The sequence below is a fragment of the Symsagittifera roscoffensis genome, chromosome 2, assembly GCF_963678635.1.
Source record: "Symsagittifera roscoffensis chromosome 2, txSymRosc1.1, whole genome shotgun sequence".
Classification (NCBI taxonomy): Eukaryota; Metazoa; Xenacoelomorpha; order Acoela; family Convolutidae; genus Symsagittifera; species Symsagittifera roscoffensis.
Window position 1 is genome coordinate 40,261,869 of NC_087063.1, and position 22,829 is coordinate 40,284,697.

Consider the following 22,829-nt stretch of genomic DNA (forward strand, 5'->3'; position numbering starts at 1 on the left):
GTAGTGTGTTTTTATACTTCACGTGATTGAGAAAAACTGGGCATACAATGGATCTCTCTGCTCACTCTGGCCTCAGCCGAAGATTATTTTTCAATTTTAGATCTTAGCTGACATCATGAACGGGATTAATAATGGTTGTCTACGAATTTTATTTTATTTTCAATTACCGGAAAAAAGTTGCATTTTTGAGTTAGAGGTACAATTCTGAATCTTTGCTTCTGAATGATAAAAACGACATCGAAAGTAATCATTCTGTTGATGGTACTTGTGAAAAACTGGTTTAGTGAAAAATACAGGCTAGCCAACAAAATATTGGCGTTAAATCATAACATGCAGCTCTATAAATTACAACATCGAGTTTAAAACACGTTTTGAAAATAATCAAAAAAGTTATTTGGCAACGTGCAAAAGCAAAGCCGTTTAACTGACGAGTTCTATCGCGTTAATTGTGCTTTACTCGCTGAAGACTCAACTTGAGATTTTACTTTTAGTTGATTTTTGGCAGCAGCGGGCTATTGGCACCAGCTCATTTTGAATTTATTCCAAATTTTAACTCAATTTTTATTATTTATTCACTTCAAAGTGACCAAACGTACTTAATCTTTATCAATTAAAACAAATTTGTTTGTTTACTTTGCATATGACCTGCAATTTTCTAAATTATTTATCAATTTTTTCAAAATGATGGTAAGAAAGTTGTTTTTAATATTTCCAAGATAATGAATGATACAAAGATTTCCCGACTGTTTTTATTGTATAGATGAAAATGTTTTACTTTACAAAGTTATGAAACATTCGAGAAAAAATTTAAACGATTCAACATTTTTCTTCAAATTTTCTCCAACAAAAACAAATTTGACGCTTATGTTCTTACTAATTCAACTTAAAAAAACTTACTAATTCAGAAGACTTGAAACTAAATTGAAATTAACTGTTCAGTTATTTAGATATAGCTAACCTTCTATATAATAATTATTTTCTTGTTTTTCAACGTCTGGTCTGGTTCAATCAACTGAAATACAAAAATGCCTCTTTAGCTGGGTTCCTCAATGGTTCGTTTTGCTTGTCTGTTTCCAAGTTTCATTCTTTTTTCTTAAATTTGTTTTTATTGTTAATTGTATATGTTATTGTATGATTATATATTTATTGTATATGTTCCGATGATTAATTGTGGTACCTGATTTTGCGTTGAAAGCCAAAAAAAACTAAAACACCCGAATACAAAGTTTCTCCCCATTTTCAATGGTCGGAACAACAACTACTTAAGTTTTACTTTTCTGTTTGTTTCTTAGCATAAAATTGCTTCACCCGCTATGCATTTTTAAAAGTAACAGCCCTTGACCATCAAAAGCGTGCCAGTTCCAAATGCCAGTTCCAAAAGCGTGCCAGTGGAAGTAGCCAAATATTTATAGTTCCCTTTGGAGCTATTCTACGACAGCCATTTCTGGTTGACCAACCCTATAAATTTTGTAAAGCCGCCTTCGGTACTAATGTATAAAATTTTAGACGGCAGAGCTCTCACAAAAAAACGCGCAATTTTTGGCCAAAACTCCCCCCCCCTCCCAAAAAATAACGGCTCTAAAACGTCGATTATGGCATGTTTTGTCAATAAAATGACTGCAGCGCTGAAAAATGTCTGAATATGGCCATTCTAGTGTTCTCAAAAATTTCAAAATGGCTGGCCTAAAAAACAAGACCTTCAGTGCGGAGAAGCAATCGAAATTAAAGGCGACAATTAAATAGTTATAGGGTAATCAAGCTCTAAAAGAAACAATCGCATTTTTTTCGCAAGAATCCAACCGCACACCTCAAAGATGCGCTAAAAGGTTAGAACATTCTTGGCTACTTGTGCCGAATTTAGCTATTTTTATTTAAAATTGCCATTAATTAGTGTTTGCTAGCTATTATATGTTGATGTTCTAGGACGAATTCCATCCTTTCATAGAGGCCACTCTGCCACACGTGAAGTCCTTTTCGTTCACATGGTTCAACCTGCAGGCCAGGAAAAGGAAGTTCTTCAAGAAACACGAGAAGAGACTCACACCCCTGGAAGAACGCAAAGTCAAGGTAAAACTTCGACGAAAATCTAAAAACAATTACAGCAACTCTGAACATGCCTGGGATCTCTTTAGGTTTCTTCTTTCGCAAATTACAAAAAAAAACACCACGGGAAATTGCATAGACACAAAGCAACAAAGAAAAAGAAAAAAACATGAAAAAATTGGGCGCATGTAAAGAGAATAAACTTCAGGAGTGGTGTTATTGAACTGTTATTTAACTTCCAGAATGAGATCCAAGCTGAAAAAGACGACATGAAGACAAAGTGGGCGTCTCGCCTCCTGGCCAAACTAAGAAAAGACATCCGACCTGAGTACCGAGAGGAATTTGTTCACGCAATCCAGGTCCGCAAAATGAACACCAACTGCGTGTTGAGCAACGCCGACCAGAAGGGCAAAATGAGGCGCATAGACTGCTTGCGACAGGCTGACAAAGTATGGCGACTGGATCTAGTTATGGTCATTCTATTCAAGGCCATTCCTCTGGAGAGCACGGACGGAGAGAGATTGATTAAGTCCCCCAATTGCAGATACCCTTCGCTGTGTGTCAATCCCTACCATATCAGTATCACAGTGCGAGAGTTGGATGTGTACCTCGCAAGCTACTTGAACTACCAACAAGCAGGTATAAAATCGGTTTTACTGTATCGACCCGGTTCAGAAAATCGGATATCAAAATCGTCCTCCTTTTCGTATCAAACTCTTGCAACCCTCCAAGCCCACAAAATCTTGATGAAAAATCTACAAATTCATCCTTTGAATTTGATTTTCTAGGAAATCTTGAAAAAATAGGCTGCGAGCAAAAATTAAGATCGATCGATCTTTTTAAAAAGCTTTAAGAACGCTGCAGGATCTATTTTTTTCCTCCCAACAAAGACGGCACTTTTTGAGTTTTTTAATAATCCCTTCTTTCGAAAACTTTATATCTGCGATCAAATAAATAGTTTAGTATGAGGATAAATTGCTTCTGGTGTACTTATTTTTCTGTTAAATGAAAACTTGAATGGAAGAAGAACAATAATGAACTCACCTATTTACTAAAAAATAATTGTTCAATAAAGTTTTTGAAATTATTGCTCTTTTTATAAATAGCTCTGAAAATTTCCAATTTTCTGATCTGATAGTCTGGCGTTTTGTTCAATTAAAAAGCTAGAATTAAATAAGAGCTTATAAATAAATGTTTTGAATTTGGCCCGAACTTAAGCCAAAATGACTCTTGAGAGCTTTTTCAGTTTTTTGGCGCATGACCTTTGCCAGAATCATACTCAAGTCGTCGCATTTAGCCAAAATATTTTAGTGTACTAAAGCCATTGTTTTTTTCAAATGAATCGCCAGTAAATCTCAGACCAGAAAAAGGTTTTGATGCTAGTTAATTCTTTTTTAGGTTTTCTAATTTAGGTGTTCTTATTTAACAACTTCCATAAATTTTCATCGAAACTTAAGGCTTCTTATCTACTTTTTCTTGTTCAAATATCTTCAGTTGAAATTGTCACCTATAAAAACCATTTGAAGTCTTGTTCTATCTCGTTTGTCTTTTCATTTACGCATCAGCGAATTTTTAATTAAAAATTCCAGAATTTGTTTGCTCATGAAGATGAAGCAAAAAACCAATGGAACAAGTTCAAGCAATAACATTCCTATTGATATCCCGCTTTTAATGACCCACTCATAAAAAAGTAGAAAATAGCATAAAGTCAAATTGAAATTAAGTTTTAGCCACTTTTCTGAAGTTCTATTTCTAGATTATTGTTATACAAACTCAATCAAAACTCGGTGAATAAACATGTTACGAGCCGAAAATCTACACAGCTCTTGATCTCTCTATGCGTCACTCAGGCAACAAGCATGGATCTTGGTGTGCCTCAAACGACCGGCCTTTCGACTGAGACTCACGATCATCGACTCTAAATTGAGTCTAATTTTTAATAGGTGCATGGAAACATTTGGGGACAGAATACCATAGCTTCCTAAAAACTTTATATTTGTCATGTTGTGTTGGTTTGTAGAGTCGCAGGAGGATAGTGGTCTGATGCAACAGCAACAGCAGGGGGATGTGCCTGGACCGAATGTGAGTGAGGGGTTCCTCTCCACTGGCGTCTTCTCCATCCCAGAACTGTACAACCTCACAAGAGGTTAGACCGACCAATCACTATAAAAGATGAAGCTATAAAGTTCTGGGGAGTGATTTGTAGCCTACTATATAATTGTGTTACTGCGTGCTGTTAAAAACGAAGTCTTGATGATTCATATAAAACCTAATTTACGTCTTTCCACAAAAACATTGAAAAACAGTTTTGTATGCAATCGGAAGAAATAATATTCCAATGACGTATCATATACTGTCGTGCTGTTTAGTAAGCAAACGCAGCAATATTTGTTTGGTCTGGCAATATCCGGAAGTATTTATTTGTTTTCAGCTCCCATATCATCCGCCACATCTTCCATGGTACCAATAGACGCCTCATTCTACAACTTCAGAGAGATCAACAACCACCTCTCTTCAACAGATCTCCTCTCGGGTTCATCAATACCCCCTCCCCCCAACCCATCGGCCGACCCCACACTACCCAACGGGGCAACACCCCAGGGTAGCAGTAGGGTTAAGAGGTCCAGTGGATCGGCAGCTGGCAGTGTGGAGAATGTCTCCATTAGTCCAGGAGTGAGTCTAGGGGATCTTCAGGCTCATGAGGCCTCGGTCCTCGCGAGTATGGATCCCATGTTCAGAAATGGACCGTGGAACGTGTCTGGATTTGAAACAGGTTGCAATATTGATCCATGTTTTCTTGTTTTGACCCCTAAATAAGAATTTAAATTGTATTCGGGTTTTTTATTCTTTTTTTTCCACACAAAATTAGGTACCGCAAAGTAAAGTCAAGTGACCCAAATGATAAACTATGGTTCTATACTATGATATACTGATTTAGGAAGAGAGTGATGCAGAGAGGGGTGATTGGGACACGCTTTTTGCCCTCAGGGATTCGACCCCCAAGCCAACCCTTTTGAGTTATGACCGAGGTGGTTAACTCATAGAGTAATTTCGGATAGGGTGCACCGTCTGCTCGTCACGCTATCTTATTTTCGGCCGGATAGATTCGTGCAACTTCTTAGTCTAATACCGATCCTAATCTTACTCTTATACTATCTAGTCTCAGGTTGTTTAACTAGTCTCTGCTAGGCTCAATAGATCTAGGGTATACTGGTTTATTGCGGCTGCTGAAGTTCTCTTGGAGAGGCAACTAATTTCTAAGTTAAATTCAAATCTCTCTGGTGCTGAAATTACAAGTAATTTCAGCACTTACAAATAAGTGGGTTGTTAGTTAGATGGATCATGATTGGTTAATATTAAATACTTTACAGTGGTAAAATATCTAATTTATCCAATCATAAAATGTAGTTTAGATCAGGTTCCACCCATCCGGGTTTTACAGAGTTTTTTAGAATAGTCTTTCTGTAATTCAAAGGATGGATGATGAACGTTGGTATTTGGCGAACATCATATTTCTTCTGGGTTCTCTTGTTAGAGAAGTTCCAGGTTCAATCGTTGTGTCTTCTCATGACAACGACTGGGTTTTCGCAACAAACTCAAATCTGATTTCAGAATGGTTGGCTATGACAGGTTTTTCCGTTTCATGTAGAGAACTTCTTTTGTGTTTGACCTTGTCTGGGAATGGCGTGGAGATTGTGCGTGGAAGGGATGCCTGGTTACTCGGATCTGTACGTATACTTGAACATCGAGGTGGTCATTGGTCTAGTTCAATGAAGTCCTTTTCTGCGAAGTCAAGTCGTACTCTAAATCCTTTGAGTTGTGATTGTGGGCGGCATATTGATTGTGGTTGGCCATTCTTTTTCGAGTGTAGTGGGGTCATTTTGTCTTTGGATGTTCGTCTTTGGTGTTGTATGCTGATCTATATACTGCAAGGTATAATTTATATTTTATAAAAATTTTATTAGTTTGGTGTTTTAATTATGATTTTGGTTAGTTGCTTTCACAAAAGCTTTTTGTTTTAGTTTGGTTATTTTGAAGAGTTACTCACCCTTGAGTATCTCTTATTAAAAATAGGAGTGTGGTCACAAAGCGTGGATGTAGCGCGGTGGGTTAGGCCCGCTATAGAGCATGCTCAGGACGTCCTCTCTGGTGGGTTAGGCCAGGAGTGGGAGTATGATTTCGTGCGGTTTCTGTGAGAGGTCCTGTTATGTGATAACGTTTTATGTTGGGTTTATTGTGGTTTTTCTTATGTTTCGTTGGTTGTGTCCTTTTTTCAAAAATCAAATTGTTTTTGGTATGGGTTTGTCTTTCAACTTTTTTGTGTTTTATTATTTCTTTCTTAGACTTTATAATAGTCTTCAAAAGAATAAATTATCCAGTTTTAAACTGGGTTAATCCGGTTTGGGTACCGTTGGTTTCCTTTTCTTAGTCATGCTGTTATTCTATGATCTGTGGTTTTTAATAAGCTGCATTGGTTAGTTTTGTTTAGTATATAATTCCTTTCCAACCGGGTTAAAGGAAAGTTTGAAACTTGTTATCGTGTAAATGAATTGGTACTTTACTTGCTCTTTGTTTTTTGAAAACTGCGTCAGGTTTTAATGGGAGATGTAGTGATGAGCTGATTTTGCCAACATCAAATTTGGATGTTGCATAGACTGATGAATATTTTATTAGCTGTTTGGCTAACTTATCAAATTCGTCTTGTGTTATTTGTGAATGTTGGAAGTTAAACATTGTTAAAAATTTCTGTTGATTCTCTGTATAGTTATTTATGTTGAATCTTGGTTTGAAATATGGGGTTTTTGTGAAATAATCTGTATTTCTTTTTTCATTACTTATTATATTATTTATGGATAATTCTTCATTAAGAATTGTGGATTGACAAATATCTAATAATTGGAGTATATTATTTACGCGGTATGCTTTTTCTTGTATTGGTGATATCGTAGCGTTGGTTTCGCAATAGCCTAAAAGTCCTAAAGGTAATGTTACTTGATAGGGTGTATTGTTGTATACATGTAGAGATATAATATCTGAATTCGAGTTTTTCAAATATTTTATGGATGAGATTGTGATTTTGAAAAACTTATGGATAGGTTTGAATTCAAAATCTGACATATAGAGTTGTTGTTTATTTTGTTTTTTATCATATTGGTGTACTTGTTTTATTGAAAAATTATATATGTTTCCTGATAGTGGTTTCAGCTGTTTTCTTTGTTGGTTATATATTGGATAAAATTTTGAAAAGAATGGTGGTTGTTTATTTAATCTTTGAAAAAATGTTAGGGATGTGACTTTTGTTTTTGTGTATTTATCTTTGATTAGTATTTTTCTATTCAAGATGATGATTGTTGGTATATATTTAGAGATAAATGGTATTCCAATGATATTGTGTTTAATATCAGTGATATGAAATAATTGTTTAAATGGTTTATTTTATAATTTTATTCTGCTCTATTGTTCTTGTGGGGAGAAGAAATAATTGAATTTTTCCATAGTTTACCAATGTTGATCCTTGTGCTGTTGCTAGTTTACTGGAGGTTTCAAGAGGCGTTAGTTTTGGGTGTAATGTTTTTATCTCATTCCATGTGGGAATGTTTATTATATTTGATTCTGCTCCTGAATCAATTAGAAAATCAATTTCGAGATCTGGTGGTTGAAATTCTTTGTTTCTTGGACTTTCTAAAAGAAATGGTATTGTCCAAATTTTTTTTTTAGGTTGTTTTTTTTGTATATTTTGATAGATGTGATTTGTATTCAAGCATTTTGTTTTGTCAATTTCATTGGATTTATTTGTAGTGTTGATTTCGTTAGTTTCTTGTGTTGTTTGTGTGGAATGGATGGGTTCAATATAATAATTGTGAAGGAATTCTAATTGGTTTTCATATATATGTGATGAAAAAGGTTGTTCATATATAATAGGTTCGTAGTCATTTTCGACTGTTATCATATTGATGGAGGTAGTGTTTTCTGTTTCACTTTCTGAATCTGATGATCCACAGTTTATTTGATTTAGTTGTAATTCGTCACTTACTGTGTCATCAATACCTGGGAGGTCTGATGTTGTTTCCGGATTTGATTGTACTTGGTTTATATGTCTTTGATGTTTAGGTGTACTACTTCTGTGGCGATTGTTGGAATTGTTATAATGATTATTATTTCTGTGTGGTGATTGGGAATAATTTCTATAACGATTATTATAACTTGAATGTCGATTTTGTGAATTGTTTCGTGATCTATTTTGATAATTTTTGTTTGATCTGTGATAGTTTGATCTGTTATATGAGTTATTCCTTGATCGATTGTTCGGGTAATTCTGATTTCGGTTGTTTGAATAACTTCTATTTCGATTATTGGAGTAGTTTCTATTCCTATTATATGATGAGTTTCGTGACTGATTGTTTGGATAGTATCTATTCCTTGATTGCGAATTAGATCTAGAAACAAATTGTGTTGTATTTGAATTTGATCTGGAGTAGTTATTTTGACTATTTGGTCTATTGTAATGATTTTGTGACAAATTTTGTGTATTTCTTCGTTCTGGTGATCTTCCTCTATAACTTGGGTTATATGGTGATTGATTTCTCGTGTAATTGGTATTGTTCGGAAGTGGTTTTCCTGAACTGTTGTTGCTGTATACATTTTTGTTCGGTAGATTTTGATCTTTCTTCATGTACTGATAGAATGATTTATTTGGTTCTTTATATTTTTGAGGTTTGTTTTGATTATCTTGTTGTTTTTGTCTACATTCAGAAATACTATGTCCGTATCGTCGGCAATAATTACACCATTTTTTGAAAGATGGTTTGCCTTTAAAGTTTGGGTGTTTTTCATAAATATTGAGTATTTCAGTGATTTTTTCAACAAGGTCTGTATCTGATTCCTGTATATTGTTGATACTTGTGGTATTTGTTTCGATTCGGTTAACATATTGTAATTTCTGATTTTCTGTTTCTTCAAGTTTCATTGTGGTTTCCGCTTGCTCTAGCTTGTCTACTAGTTTTGGAAAATCTAAATCGGGTTCTCGAATTGAGGAGGGATGGGATGCTCTCTTTTTTATTGCTATTTTCCTTAATTGAGGTGTTAAGGTGTTAAGGAGATTTCTGTCATTTTTGTGTTTTTATAATCGTATGTATTTAATGAATATGCTTTTCGAACTAGTGTTTCGATACGTACTGCTAATTGTTTGATGGTTTCATTTGGTAATCTGCGAATTTCATTACATAAAACTCTTTGTTGTTGTTTGTTTCTTTCGGAGTCAAACATTTTTGAAAATTCTTGTGTAAATCTCTTCCAATTTGATTTTATTTCTATAGGCAATACTGAAAACCATTTTTAGGCTGCGCCGTCTAATGTTGTCTGTATCAACGCTGTGCGTCGATGTATCCAGTTTTGATGTAGTGGCGTATTAATTGGTTCAGGTCCTATATTTAAAATTAAATTTGCTGTTACTGCATTTAAATGATCCTCTACAGAATATTCAGGGTCTGTTCCTGTGAATACCATTAATGGTTTGTTTGATGTTATTGATGATCCACCCATGAGGTATGGATTCATTGTCATTTGTAATGATTCTGCTGCATTTGGCATTTGTGAAAAATTTGAAAGTTGATTTTTTGTTATTTCGTGTTGTTGAAGATAATATGGAAGTGGTATTTCATTTTGCATTTGTGTTGGTTGATATGAGTGTGTAATCATTGGGTTTTGTGGCTGAATTGGTTGAAAGGATTGTGTATTAATTGGGTTTTGCATTTGTATTGGTTGTTGATTTTGTGTATCTATCTGGTGTGGAGAAAAAATTCTATGATATGTATATGGTTTCTGTACTCCTTGTCCGCGATATTCTTGGGTATATGGTGCAAATATATCTCGTTGTAAATAATCATCATCAGAGGATAGATAATCCGTTTGATGAGGTGCTTGTTTTTTATTTTTATTCTGTTGAAAGAATGGGTAATTTTCACTACGATCCTGTGGAGGATGTGAATTAGTTTGAAAATTTACTGAATTGGTTGTTGCCATTGGATTATCCCAATATCGAGATCTGATTTGATTATTATTATTTTTTCGTGGAGGATAGTTTGTTTTTGATGAATGTGTATAATTATAATTGTGTTCCGCAAAATTGTTTCTTGTGAACGTTCTGCGTGTTTTTGACGGTATTGTCATGGGTCTATATGTTTGATAATCCATGTGTGAATATTTTGGAGCAACCGAAGGTTTAACGGTTGATTGTAAGGTTACCTGTGCTAGTGAAGTGTGTGTATTTCTTGGTGTTGTTAAATTTGGACGTATCGGTGAAATACTTTGTTGTGTAGTTGTTGTTGTTTGGACGATTTCTTCATTTATGAAGTGTGATGGTGTCTGAATATCTTGTTGAGTGAGATTCCTAGTTCCATTAAGGTTTTCATTGTGTATGACGGTCGAGTTTAAACTGTTATTTCGAGTATCAGCTAAAAATGTATTGTAGTTTAATGGTGTTGCGTCAATGGTTAATGGTACTACTCTTACATAATCTCTTGTATAAGATATTGTACTTATTGCTTGACTTGAGATTGATTGTGGGAAATCTATGAATGCATAATGAGACCATTCGGGGTCCCAAATGTAGTCTGACTGTTCTGTGATGGCGGTATCATCGTTTGATTTTTGAGGTCTAAAATTTTTTCTTGCTTGTGAAATTAAATCTATATTATGTGTGAAATAATCTATTATAAACCATGCCAAAATTTTTTGTAAGTCAGGTTTTGTATGTTGTGAAACTTCATCTTTAGTGAAATTTTCTTTAATTATATGTAGGAAAGTTGAAAATAGTGTGATTTCATGTCGTACCTTTATATGTTTAGATGTCTCTGTCGGTGAGACATTTGGGATTGGGATTTCGTTTTCTAATATTGAGATATAACTATATATTATTGCAAAAACTTCATTAGTAAATATGGAGTTTGCTCTTTGTGAGTTATGATATTGTATGCTTTTTATATATTCTGAGAATACTTTTGAAAATTCTAAATCAAGGTCGTCTGTTTGAATTACATATTTGCGGTGATTCGGGTTTGGTGAGGTGAATTCTATGGTGTAGATTCCGTAGTGTTGTGTCAAATTACATATATCTTTCAGATAGTGATCAATAATTTGTCTTTTGATTTTTACATCTGGGAACTCTGTTTTACATGGGCTGATTCCGGGTTCAAACAAATTTAGGAGTAAATTCTTGCAAAATATATGCTGCCCTCTATCATTGGGTGCATCTACGAGGAAGGGGAAGATATCGTCATCATCTGGACTATCTTCACTTGGAGTGTGTGTTTGGCTCATTTTTTCGTTTAATGACTGTTAATAGGTAATTATCGATGTGTCTAATTGGTTGATTCCAGTTATATAAGTGTACTGGTTTGTGTTTATTTTGCTTTTTTGTTCGTCTTTTTCCTCTTTTTGATGAATTTGAAGTTGTTTCTGAGTCGGAAAAATATAATTGATCGTGAATGGGGCAATTTTTATCAATAGATTCTTTTAATTTATAAAGTTCGTCTAAATTTCTGGTTTCTGATTCTGAAAATGCGTTTCTATTTTTGGAAAATCTTTTTCGTGTTATTTGTCTTTGTTTGGTTATTATTTTCCTTTTTAGTGTTTGTCGTTTTGTTCTAATATATCCAACTGTTTGTGTATGAGGCGTGATTACAAGGTCGTATTTCTTGTTATCTATTTCACAGTTGTGTAAAACGATTGTTTGTTTGTTTCCTAGATTTTTAAATGACATAAGGTTTAGGATGACGGATGCAAAAAGTTGTTAGATGATTTCTATTTTCTTAACCTGTTAGTCCTTACGATTTTTTGGTTAGCTTAACCTGGGTCTATTTTTTCAGGGTTGGAGAGAAAAGTATATCGATTCCGAAGAATGATTTTTTACTTTCTCGTGGCTAGTATAGGCTAAGGTGTTAACTTACTTAATCTTACTTAGGGGTAGTGATTGTGTTCAAGGGTTGGAGAATAGTAAATCGATCCACAAGGTTCAGGTATAATTAGAACGCGAGTAGCTCGTTAGATACTATTTTAAACTTACTAAATCTAAGAATTATCCTGGGTCTTGATAAGAGGAGGGTTCAAGTGAAGGATGAATAACCGAAGTTCTTCACTGTTTATCCTAATTTGAATGATTAGTTTTGTTCAAAAATTTCTATTAGTCTTGGGTTTTTTGAAAGGGTTGGATAGTGAATCGACGTTTGAGGTCGTTAGACACTAGCTAAGTGGGTGGGGGAGAACAAAATTGTTCTTTTTGATCCAAGGATAGGCCTTGATGATCACGTTTTAAATTTAATTAAATAGAAAATGAATTAAGATCCAAGGATAAGCCTTGATGATCTGATTTTAAAATTAAGTGAATTTAAGTTTAAAATGGTTTAAATTTGTTTAAGAAAAAGATTTAGTTTTTTAATGATATTAGTGAGCTTATGATTGCTGTTATGTTTTAGGTGATAAAGCTGGGACAATTGGATGATTTTATGATTACTAACAGTTTATTGTCATGCTACTAATTTTTGTTTTGATTTTCAATAAATATTTTCCAAACATGGAAAATATACTGCAGAATTTACTGCAGAATTTTAGGAAAACGATCTGAGATCTTTTTATCAATCGTTATTGTATATTAATAGTTTTGTTTTAGCGCCTGAAATGATTATGAAGATTGACTTCAAAATTTTATGTTTGCAAATGAAAATCTAAATTCATTGCTAATAAAATTCTAAATATAAAAGATTGTGTTGGCTTTTGCCGTACTATCATATAACTATTTGGTAAGTTTCCATTTTGTCGTATGTCGTCTCTGGTTCGAGGTCTTCTTGCAATTCCGGGTACTTCTGTTATCGTTCGGAATATTGGCTCTGATCTATTGAGTCGTAGAGACATTTCGATTAAATTATCGTCGTATAACATTTTAAAAATGTTTTGTCTAAATTCTAATCTATTTTTGGTTAATTCTAAGCTATTAAGGTCTTGTTCGAGACTTATGGTCGCACCAGATGAGTTATGACCGAGGTGGTTAACTCATAGAGTAATTTCGGATAGGGTACACCGTCTGCTCGTCACGCTATCTTATTTTCGGCCGGATAGATTCGTGCAACTTCTTAGTCTAATACCGATCCTAATCTTACTCTTATACTATCTAGTCTCAGGTTGTTTAACTAGTCTCTGCTAGGCTCAATAGATCTAGGGTATACTGGTTTATTGCGGCTGCTGAAGTTCTCTTGGAGAGGCAACTAATTTCTAAGTTAAATTCAAATCTCTCTGGTGCTGAAATTACAAGTAATTTCAGCACTTACAAATAAGTGGGTTGTTAGTTAGATGGATCATGATTGGTTAATATTAAATACTTTACAGTGGTAAAATATCTAATTTATCCAATCATAAAATGTAGTTTAGATCAGGTTCCACTTTGTACTATTTTGAGCAGGGGCGGATCTAGGATTTTCTCGAGGGAGAGGGGGGGGGGGATGGCGGATTTTTGAAAATTTTCAAAAATTTTCTCGACTTTTTTTAGGTCGACCAAAATGATTTTTCGAGCTCTCCCTAAGCCTGGTTTAGTCCCTGTTTTGGCCAAATTTTCTGCGAAAAAATAGTCCATTTTAAACAAAAACTTGCGTTTTTTCGGCGGGCGCTCCCCCCTCAAAATTAGTATATATTGGCGCCCAAGGCGTCTTTAGAAAAATTTTAGGGTCGGTCGGCCAGAAATGCATTTCTTAAAAAATACCAAAGGGGGAACCCTTTGGGTCGGCAGGGGGTCGAATCCCTGAGGGAAAGAGAAACGTCCGTCGCCCCCCCCCCCCCTAAATCCGCCCCTGATTTTGAGATATCCAATTTTGGCTGACTGACTCTAATATTTTTCTAAAGGCGGCTTCGGTTCTATTTCCTGTATGTACTAATTTTGCGGGAGAGTGCGCGCCGAAAAAAGCGATTTTTCAATCAAAATTTTTCAAAAACTGCCTAAAAAGGCATTTTTTCAATTTGTAACTACAAACTAAAAGCAGAGGCCGATTTAGGGGGGGGGGGGTCGGATGCCTCCCCCCTCAGGGGCTCGACCCCCTGCCGACCCATAGGGTCCCCCTTTGTACTATTTTGAAATATCCATTTTTGGTGACGGACTCTAAAAATTTTCTAAAGGCGCCTTCGGTTTCAGTATATACTTAGTTTGAGGGGGGAGCGCGCGCGGAAAAAACACAATTTTTTGGTCAAACATTTCCAAAAAGTGCCTAAAAACGCCTTTTTTGACCTGTTTTTTTTTCAAATTTTGCCTGCGGGGGCTATTTAGTGCTTTCGGGGAGCTCGAAAAATCAATTTGGTTTACCTAAGAAAAAAGGTCGACTAAATTTTCGAAATTTTTTCAAAAATCCATCCCGTCTAGAGAAAATCTTAGACTCGCCCCAGACTGAAAGTATAAATTGGTTATAAACTACTGAAATACCAAAAAACAAGAGTTTTAGAAAAAAATATCCTTTTGGTATAAATTTTCATTTTTTTAGGAACCTTACATCTTAATATATTTTTTAATAGGAATCTCGCATCCTAATTTGCTTTTGTACAAGGTTCGTTTTTTCTGCTAATATGACTCTTACATCATATTTTGTTTTCGTATGTTTGGTTTACGTGTAAGGCTATGCTAAGATATGTACAATTTAGGTCAAAAAAATTGATTTGACGAGCGCTCCCAGAGCACTATGAAGACCCTATGATGCCAAAATTTTGAAAAAAAAGGTCAAAAATGTTGTTTTTGGCCATTTTTTTGAAAAGGTTGACCAAAAATTGCGTTTTTTGTCGCGCGTTCCCCTTCAAAATTGGTATACAATTGCACCGAAGGCGCCTTTAGAGAAAAAATTTAGGGTTGGTCAGCCGAAAATGAGTATTACAAAAAAACCAAAAATGTCATTGGTTAGTGGTTTAAATGCTTTTTGAAATCAAAGCTCTTGCTGAAACTCAAAGACTTCAAAATATTTTGCTGAAAAATTTTGAAATTTTGTGTGACATAATTTATGCTTTGATATTTTTTTCTCAAAAAAATGATTTTGTAAAAGTGCTTTACTTTCAAATCAAATGATTTCAAAACAATTTGTCTGCCAAAGCAAAGAAAACAACTCTTTAGAAAAACAAAAATAGTCGGTTGCCTTTGATCTAGCACAAAACTTTTGGTTTGCAATGATTTAACTGAAGAAAACGAAAAATCACAATTTTCTTTTTGAAAAAAAACTTTCTCAAATATTTTTCAAAATATCCAGTTGTTGTTCTGACCATTGAAAATGGGAAAGAACTTTGTATTCGGGTGTGTTTTAGTTTTCTTCTTCTTTTTGGTTTCCAAGCAAAATCAGGTAATCCAAATAATGATCGGACTGCGTTGAGTGATATATCATTTTAAAGCCTTTTCAGTCGTGATTCGAACCACTTTAAAATATTTCTAAAAATTTCCCAGTGTCGAGAAAAACCGGTTTGAAATTTTTTGTTTTTGTCTTAATTCGAGCGAATAAAACAAGCGAGCAGTCTTTTTTTCCATGCAAAATCAGCTACCACAAATAATCATCGGACTGGGTTGAGTGATATATCTTATTAAAGCTTTTTCAGTCATGATTCGAACGACTTTAAAAAAATTGTTTTGAAAGTTTTCCTGGTGTCTGAAAAAAACAGTTTGAAATTTTTGATTTTTTGTCTTAATTCGAGCAAAAAGTTTGGGGGAAAATTTTGAAAAATTATAAAAGAAAAGTTTTTTTTTGATTTTTTTGTTCTTCTTGTTATCTATCTGCAAAAATTGTTTTCCTATTTGCATATTTTACTATTTTACATAACTGACGGAAATGCCTAAGTTCTACTTTTTCGCTCAGATTCCTTTATCTCACCGGACCAAAAAAATGACACTATTGGAAAAACAATTTTGTGGTAATTTTTAAAGAATGGTCGGAACATTCTGTGCTACTTGCTCAATAACCGGCTATTCTTGTTTTTTTGAGTAAATAGCCGGATCAATTAGAGAAAAAAACTTTGCAACGATGAGAGAATAAATAAGGTTTAAGAAGAGTAGAATTAAACTGACAATTCAGTTTCAATTTTTCTGAAAACTGTTTTCTGGATCCACATTATGATAAAAACTGCTTCAATATGATGATATTCTACTATGATTTTCTTAACAATTTTTTGTTGAGTTAAGAAAAATTGGCTCTATTAAACCTTTTCTTTTCGAAAGGGTGTTCAGAACGAAAACGATGTACATTTGCACTTGATCAACCTTCATCAATTTAATTTTATGCTTCATTCGTTGAAATTTTATGAAATTTGAGCTTTTAAAATTAACAATGATATCCAGTTGATATGCAAGTAGCACAGATTAAAAAAGTTCTTTTTTTAATTCAATGTTGATTTTTTAAATGCAAAAAGCTATCCAATTCGGTAACAATTGCAAGTCTCAGATGGATATTTCAACATCTCGTTCTTGCAGTTTTTACTTAAATGGATATTCCTGTACAGAAAAAAACGGCAAAAAAAGTTGTTAGAATTTTATTAGAATTTCTGTGCTAGTTGCATATAAATCGGTGGGCCTTGTCAATTTAAAGGCTCGAATTGAAAAGAAAGAGCTTAAGAATTGAACAAGAATTAAATTAGGCTGAAGCTCAGTGTCATCAAGTTGACCTGAAACTATTGGAAAAATTTTAGGCCCGGGAAAAATTTTAGGGTACCTCAGCCAAAATTGGATATCTCAAAAGTACAAAGCGTCGACAGGGGGATCGAATCTCTGTGAAAAGGGTGTCCCCCCAAATCCGCCCCTGCGTTTTAATATGATAGCACACATGACATTTTAAAAACTTTCTCTGAGCAAGTCAAAATGCGTTCAAACGCGTCAAAAATCAACTCCTGTGCCTGACTTTTTTCCTTTACGTGAAGTGATTGGAACAAAAATGTTCGTTCAGGATTGGGCTCTGTCGGCTCCGACTTAATAGCAGGACCTGGAGTTGCTTCTTCTGGCTCTGGAGGTCTACTACTGTCGGGGGATCAATTCGTGGAGATCCCCTCTGTAGGTGGCAACCAGAGATCCGTCATCAAACTAGCCAACATGTACTTCGACCCAAGTGAAAGCCAAGGTATGCAATTGAAGAAACGATTTCTTTTCAAAATGCTATGATTTTCTTTGCACATTTTGAAAAGATTCCCATCCAGACTCTAGTTTATACCACATCAAAAAAGTTAGTTAATTTTCAGTTTTCAAAACTTTCTCACGGTAGAGGATTTTGGGGGATTCGACACTCAATCAAGGATTCCTCACCCTGGCCACCATTTCTTAACGACATCCATTTTTGGTCGACCAATTCTAAATTTTTCAACAATTACTTTCGTCGCCAATAAACACTCAGTTTGAGGGGGAGTGCGAGCTGAATATACGCAAACTTTTGGTTTCCTTGTGTAATTTTAAAATTTGGTTGCGGCACTGAACCTTTTTGTAAAACAGGGAACGTTTAGGGAGATTCTGGAAGCTCCATTTAATCGACCGAAAAAAGGTCGACTAATTTTTTGTGATCGTCTAATCTCACGGTTTCTTTTTTTTCAGGCCAGTACTCCCCGCAATATCACCACTCCCATTACTACCCGTCCCAAGTGCCACCGGGAGACTACGGCATGAACACAAGCGTCTCCGCCTCAGTACTTTCATCCAGCTCCATCATCAGTGGGGTAAACACTAACAACAGGGACACTATTGACCAACTGGGCACATCTGCAGCTGTCGAACACATCCAGAGGAACTTCAAATTGGAGCCATACACCGGTTAGAAACAACTGCTACATTTTAACTCTTTCGGAGCGTAAATACGAATAACTCGCATGAACATTCACCTTGCAACCATAAAGGTTGAGTGTTCGGATGATCGAGACAGCGCTACATTTCTTCGCTCTCCAAAAAGGCATCTTTTGCGTGAAGGTCTTTTTCAAGGGGTCAACAACGTTTCGCCGTAAGGTCTATCGAAGTCATTAAATGCATTAGGCTCACTCTACTTCAAGATATTTTTCTCATGAATCACACTAATAGGCTAACACACTAGAATAACATGAAAAAGCATATACAAATCATTCTCACATCCAGGGGCTGATCTAGAAATTTCTCGAGGGGGTGGGGGGTTGATTTTAAAAAAATTCAAAATTTTGTCGACCCTTTTTTTTTAGATCGACCAAAGTGGTTTTCCGAGCTCTCCCAAAGCACTTAAAAGACGCTGGTCGCATTTTTTTTTCGACGCGCGCTACACCCTCAAATTTAGTCTATATTGGCGCCGAAGGCACTTTAGAAAATTTTCAGGGTCAGTCACCAAAAAATGATATCTCAAAATCGTACAAAGTTGGGACCCTTTGGGTCGGCAGGGGGTCGAATCCCCGAGGGGCAGGGGGGGGGGGGGGGGGGGGGGGGTTGGCGTCCGCCCCTGCTCACATCTTTCATAATAAATGAGCTAAAACAGTTTTTTTTGCACAACTAGATTTATTTAGATCAGTGGCGTGCGCAAAAATTTTTCTATGGGGTGGGGCTGTTTTTCGAAAAATTGTGAAAATTTTGCGGACCTTTTTTCAAAAGTTTTTCAAAATAAAAAACAGGCCAAACGAACCGCCCCCTCCCCTCGGCATGCTACTGATTTTGATTGCAGTTCCGCTTTCAGGTCACGAAGATCACCATCATCACAAACTGTACGCAGCTTCTGTTGCCGCTTACGCGAGTGTAGCCAACGACCCGACAAGCTACCTGATCAATCCATACCACGTGATCATTCCCAACCGGTCCCTAAGTGGGTCTCCAATCAGTGCTAATATGGTCGGCCAGGACCTGACTTGTGAAACGAATCCTCGAGAGAGCCTCCTGTCCGAAGTTGAAAAAGACACGGAAACAAGTCAGGCCGAAAGAAGAGTGGACGACTTGGATGCCGTGACTGGTGGTCAGGTGACCTTACCAAGCAATAGCTCGGGGTCATCGACCTCAAGTCACAAACGAATGGCGGCCATGGACGTCAGAGACAACATGGCACTGCTTGGACTTGCGCCGTGTTAGTTTGCATGCACCAAAATTGATCTGAGACTAGAATTAACTTTTTTTATTAATTTTTTATGGTTTAATATAATAAAAGCAAAACTTGTCCAAAATAAAACATCAAAATTGCAAATTATTTGGCAAAAACGCGAGAATCCTTTAATTTGCTGCTGTCGGTTTAATTAGAAGATTTTTTTTATGATCCAAGTATGCGATGAAAAATATTTCGGAAAATGAGGTTCCGAAAAGCTGCCAAAAACGAAACAATATTTTTAACTTTTCAACAATTCTGCAGCTCTCCAAAAGAGTAAAGGGTGAGAAATTTGAGCTTGAGATAATAAAAACTTGGGGTTATTGTGCTTATCGCGAATGTTTGCAGATGAATCATCTCACCCTGCCTCTTCGATATCATCCCAACAGCAACAGCAGCACAGACTGAGTCCCAACAGTGAGGATGCCGCAGGCTACTCTGGGGACCAGCCAAGTAGCCATCTATACACTGTACTCAACAACGAATACATGGTAAGTAATGCTGGCTATTATCTTCGCGTTCTTCTTCCTCTTCGGGTTTCCATGTGCTATGAGCTTTCAAAATCAGAAATTCATAAACAAAACAAAAAGCTTTAACGCTTTAACAAAAAGCTTTTTTGGTGTGCGTTTAACGAATATGCTAATCGACGTTGGATTGTTCATGAGCTCAAGTTACGTTATTGTTCAAAATGTACGACGATTAATGTTTTTTTTAATACTATTTATATGTTTCAGACTACTCGCGAGGAGACTGATTGGCAGGATTCGAACTTCAACCAACTCCAACACCATGTCAACTTTCATCACCCGGCCGCCAACAACCACGCCACATCAAACTCCCCCTTCCATTCCTCGGCGAAGTCCACCTCCTCATCCTCCCTCCTGCATGAGTCCCATCAGAACAACAAAAACAACCACAACAACTCGACATCTTCTTCCCACTCGGCAGCAGACCCACGCACAGTGTCCGTAGTGCAGGCACAGGCCTCTGCTGCTGTACAATCGGTGGTCGCAGAATTGTCCCAGAGTAAGTAGTGACCCCACACATGCTAGGAATCAATTGATTAGTGTATTTTCTGAAGTGGTGCCTGTAGTGAGGACTTTCTACCCCTACAAAGAATTAAGTCAACAACATAGTTAAGGGGTCAATAAAACAATAGCTCATGGACAGCAGATATGTGTGTTTCAAGACCTGAAACGAACATATCTGCTGTTCAAAAGTCTTCCTCGTCCCTTTTAGCGAACAAAGTCTTTTAGTCAAAATCTATCTATTTTTCTGTAATTTGAGAATACTTATAATGTATGTAATTGCGCATTTTTCTAAGACAGAAAAAAGCCGGCTGAATATCCTAACTATTTGATCATTTATTCACCTTGAAACCAGTTTTTGGGTTTTGGATTTTGTTATTGTGAGTTTTTGGGTTCCACATTCAAAGGGTAATGTGGCGCTTAGTTTTCAAAAAACTGAAACTAATTTTAAGTGGTTATAAACATGCCTCAATTACCTACTGAGTCCCCCGCCGAGAGAATGGGGGTTTGCTCGATTCATCCTAAGAAAGGAAATACTAGTTTTACCTTGCAACAGATCTCCCCTTTCTATCCATTTTTTGCTTGGGGCGATAGTAAGAAGATCCCTCATTGGTCGATGCACATCAGCATGATTTTATCAATTTACGAAAAGAGTGTTCATAATTTTACAACCAATCAAAACCGGGACATTCCGAATGCTTCAGATGGCTAATCTGCCGTCATTCAAACACGCAACAAATTTTTTCTTGTCAAACAAAAACAGCAGAAATTACATCGTTAAAGTAATCTTTTTCAGACCTTTTAGAGATCTGATTTATTTGAATGCATAAATTGTTCAGTTCCAACATGTTTTGTTTCAGATAATTACGACTCTGGATAACGAAGCGGTGCCAAAGTTTACTCCTATTCAGACATTTCAGAAGAACTGACACCAAAATGATAACTTGTAATGCTGATAAATGATTAATTTTGCCGTTAATCAGCATAAAATGATTAACTCGTTTGGTTTTTGAAACCTAGAATAAAGCTCGTTTTCTTCTTTTGAGGCTGGTTTTCAGATAGAAAGTATGCTGAGGGCTAAGCCTTTAAAACAGCCAAGCTTTCCGATTCTTTTTGATTAATTTATTTCATTGTTTGTTATATGCTTTTTATCTAATACCAAATACTTAGATCAATATTTTGGCTTATCATGTTTTTTTTTCTCGAGGTTCATTTGATACAGCGTGATGCGCAGAGTGGGGGTGGGGGTGTCTCGACTGTTTTGTTAGGCCAGCCGATTTGAAACTCTGATTTCTGCTTTAACACGGACTAAGTATAAATTCACATCTCTCTTCCCCCCTCCCCTCTTATGAAATCACATCTTATAAATTCAAGTTTTTAAGATTGGTCGGTTATAAATAGTTTTCAACAAAGTACTGGAAGGTCACCATTTGTAAACTTTTGCCAGAATTGAAGGAAGCTCAGCGCGCCACATCGGATGATGAGCGGTCTTTCATTAATGCGAATGTTTTCTGTCTATTGATTTCTAAAAATGACTCATGTAAGATATATATCATGGGTATTTTTCTGAAAAATAAATTTGAATATTGAAAACTAAACAAAACAAGACTGCTCGTATCAGGGCGAAGCCCTGAAGGTTCCGACTGTCTTTTAAGGTTTATGGAGCAATAATAACATTTAAAAATTCAATGAAATAAAACAAAAATCAAAAAAAAAAATTTCTAAAATTTGAAATTTTTCATGAAAATCATCCCCCCACACGCCATACAAAGTACAAAAGAATAATTTTCGCTCCTTGTAACAAACCAATTATGGCACATAAGCTTCTTTTAACCAATTTGGAACGATTTCTAAGACGGATTAACTCTCCGCTTACGCGTTAATAATGCGAAATATATCGCGCGTTAATTGTCCCGAATTGGCCAAAATGGCAATCTTTAAACCCTCATAACTTTACGAAAAATGATCAAAGATAAAATATCTTTTCAAATTTGAGCTCAGGACAACAATACCTTTCGAATGATGTAAAAAAATTCTGTCAAAAATGGCTAGTTAAAAAGTCGAAATTTCTCTGAAGAAAAAAAAACCCACCCCGAGCACAAATATTCCGTTACTTTCGTATCGAAAGTCGGAACAATTATTTCAAATATATCACCAGCAGATTGCAAATAATAACAAAAATAACCGTTAGCCGAGAAAATAGCACAGAATGTCTCGGCCAATTTTTTTCACATTAGTGTTGTTCCAACCACAGAACGACACTAATTTTTTAAAGTCGTTTCAACCACGAACTGAAGGGCTTTAAAACGATGTATCACTGGACCTATTCCGGTGACTAATTGTGGTATCTGATTTTGCGCGGAAAACAAAAAAGAAGAAATAAATTGTCGTAAGCGCGATTCGCAGAGGATCTATGAAATCCTCTGGGTTAAATTTGTTTAGAGGGTTAAATTTGTTCTTGAAGGTAAAATCGCCAAATGCTTCGATTACTAACGGAGAAGGATCGATTTGGACCCTCCATTACGGGGCTAAACTGTGCATTCTGTGCACTCTAAGCGGATTCCGCAACAGGCCAAATTCAGATTTGTCGCGGAATCCGCAATTTTGCTACTTTTCTTTGATCTTCTTCGCTGTTTTGGGTTCCACAAACAAATAACTAAAACACTGTACTACTCAAAATCGCTCCAAA

The 22,829-nt window shown here is 35.8% G+C and overlaps 1 protein-coding gene across 1 annotated transcript; it reads left to right on the top strand.

Moving 5' to 3' along the window:
- Window positions 1-371: 371 nt before the first annotated feature.
- LOC134839020 (uncharacterized) lies at window positions 372-21,282 on the top strand. The gene is made up of 11 exons (XM_063854412.1): window positions 372-687; window positions 1,924-2,067; window positions 2,286-2,682; window positions 4,064-4,189; window positions 4,475-4,816; window positions 16,989-17,159; window positions 17,624-17,839; window positions 18,717-19,097; window positions 19,461-19,603; window positions 19,847-20,138; window positions 21,001-21,282. The coding sequence occupies exons 1-11, from the start codon at window positions 682-684 to the stop codon at window positions 21,018-21,020; spliced, it is 2,238 nt and encodes a 745-aa protein (XP_063710482.1). The 5' UTR covers window positions 372-681; the 3' UTR covers window positions 21,021-21,282.
- Window positions 21,283-22,829: the final 1,547 nt, after the last annotated feature.

Bases quoted from the DNA above. Each gene is read 5' to 3' on its own strand.
- LOC134839020 (XM_063854412.1), top strand. The intron at 2,068-2,285 runs GTAAAACTTCGA...TTTAACTTCCAG, and splicing joins TGGAAGAACGCAAAGTCAAG to AATGAGATCCAAGCTGAAAA. The intron at 19,604-19,846 runs GTAAGTAATGCT...TATATGTTTCAG, and splicing joins TACTCAACAACGAATACATG to ACTACTCGCGAGGAGACTGA.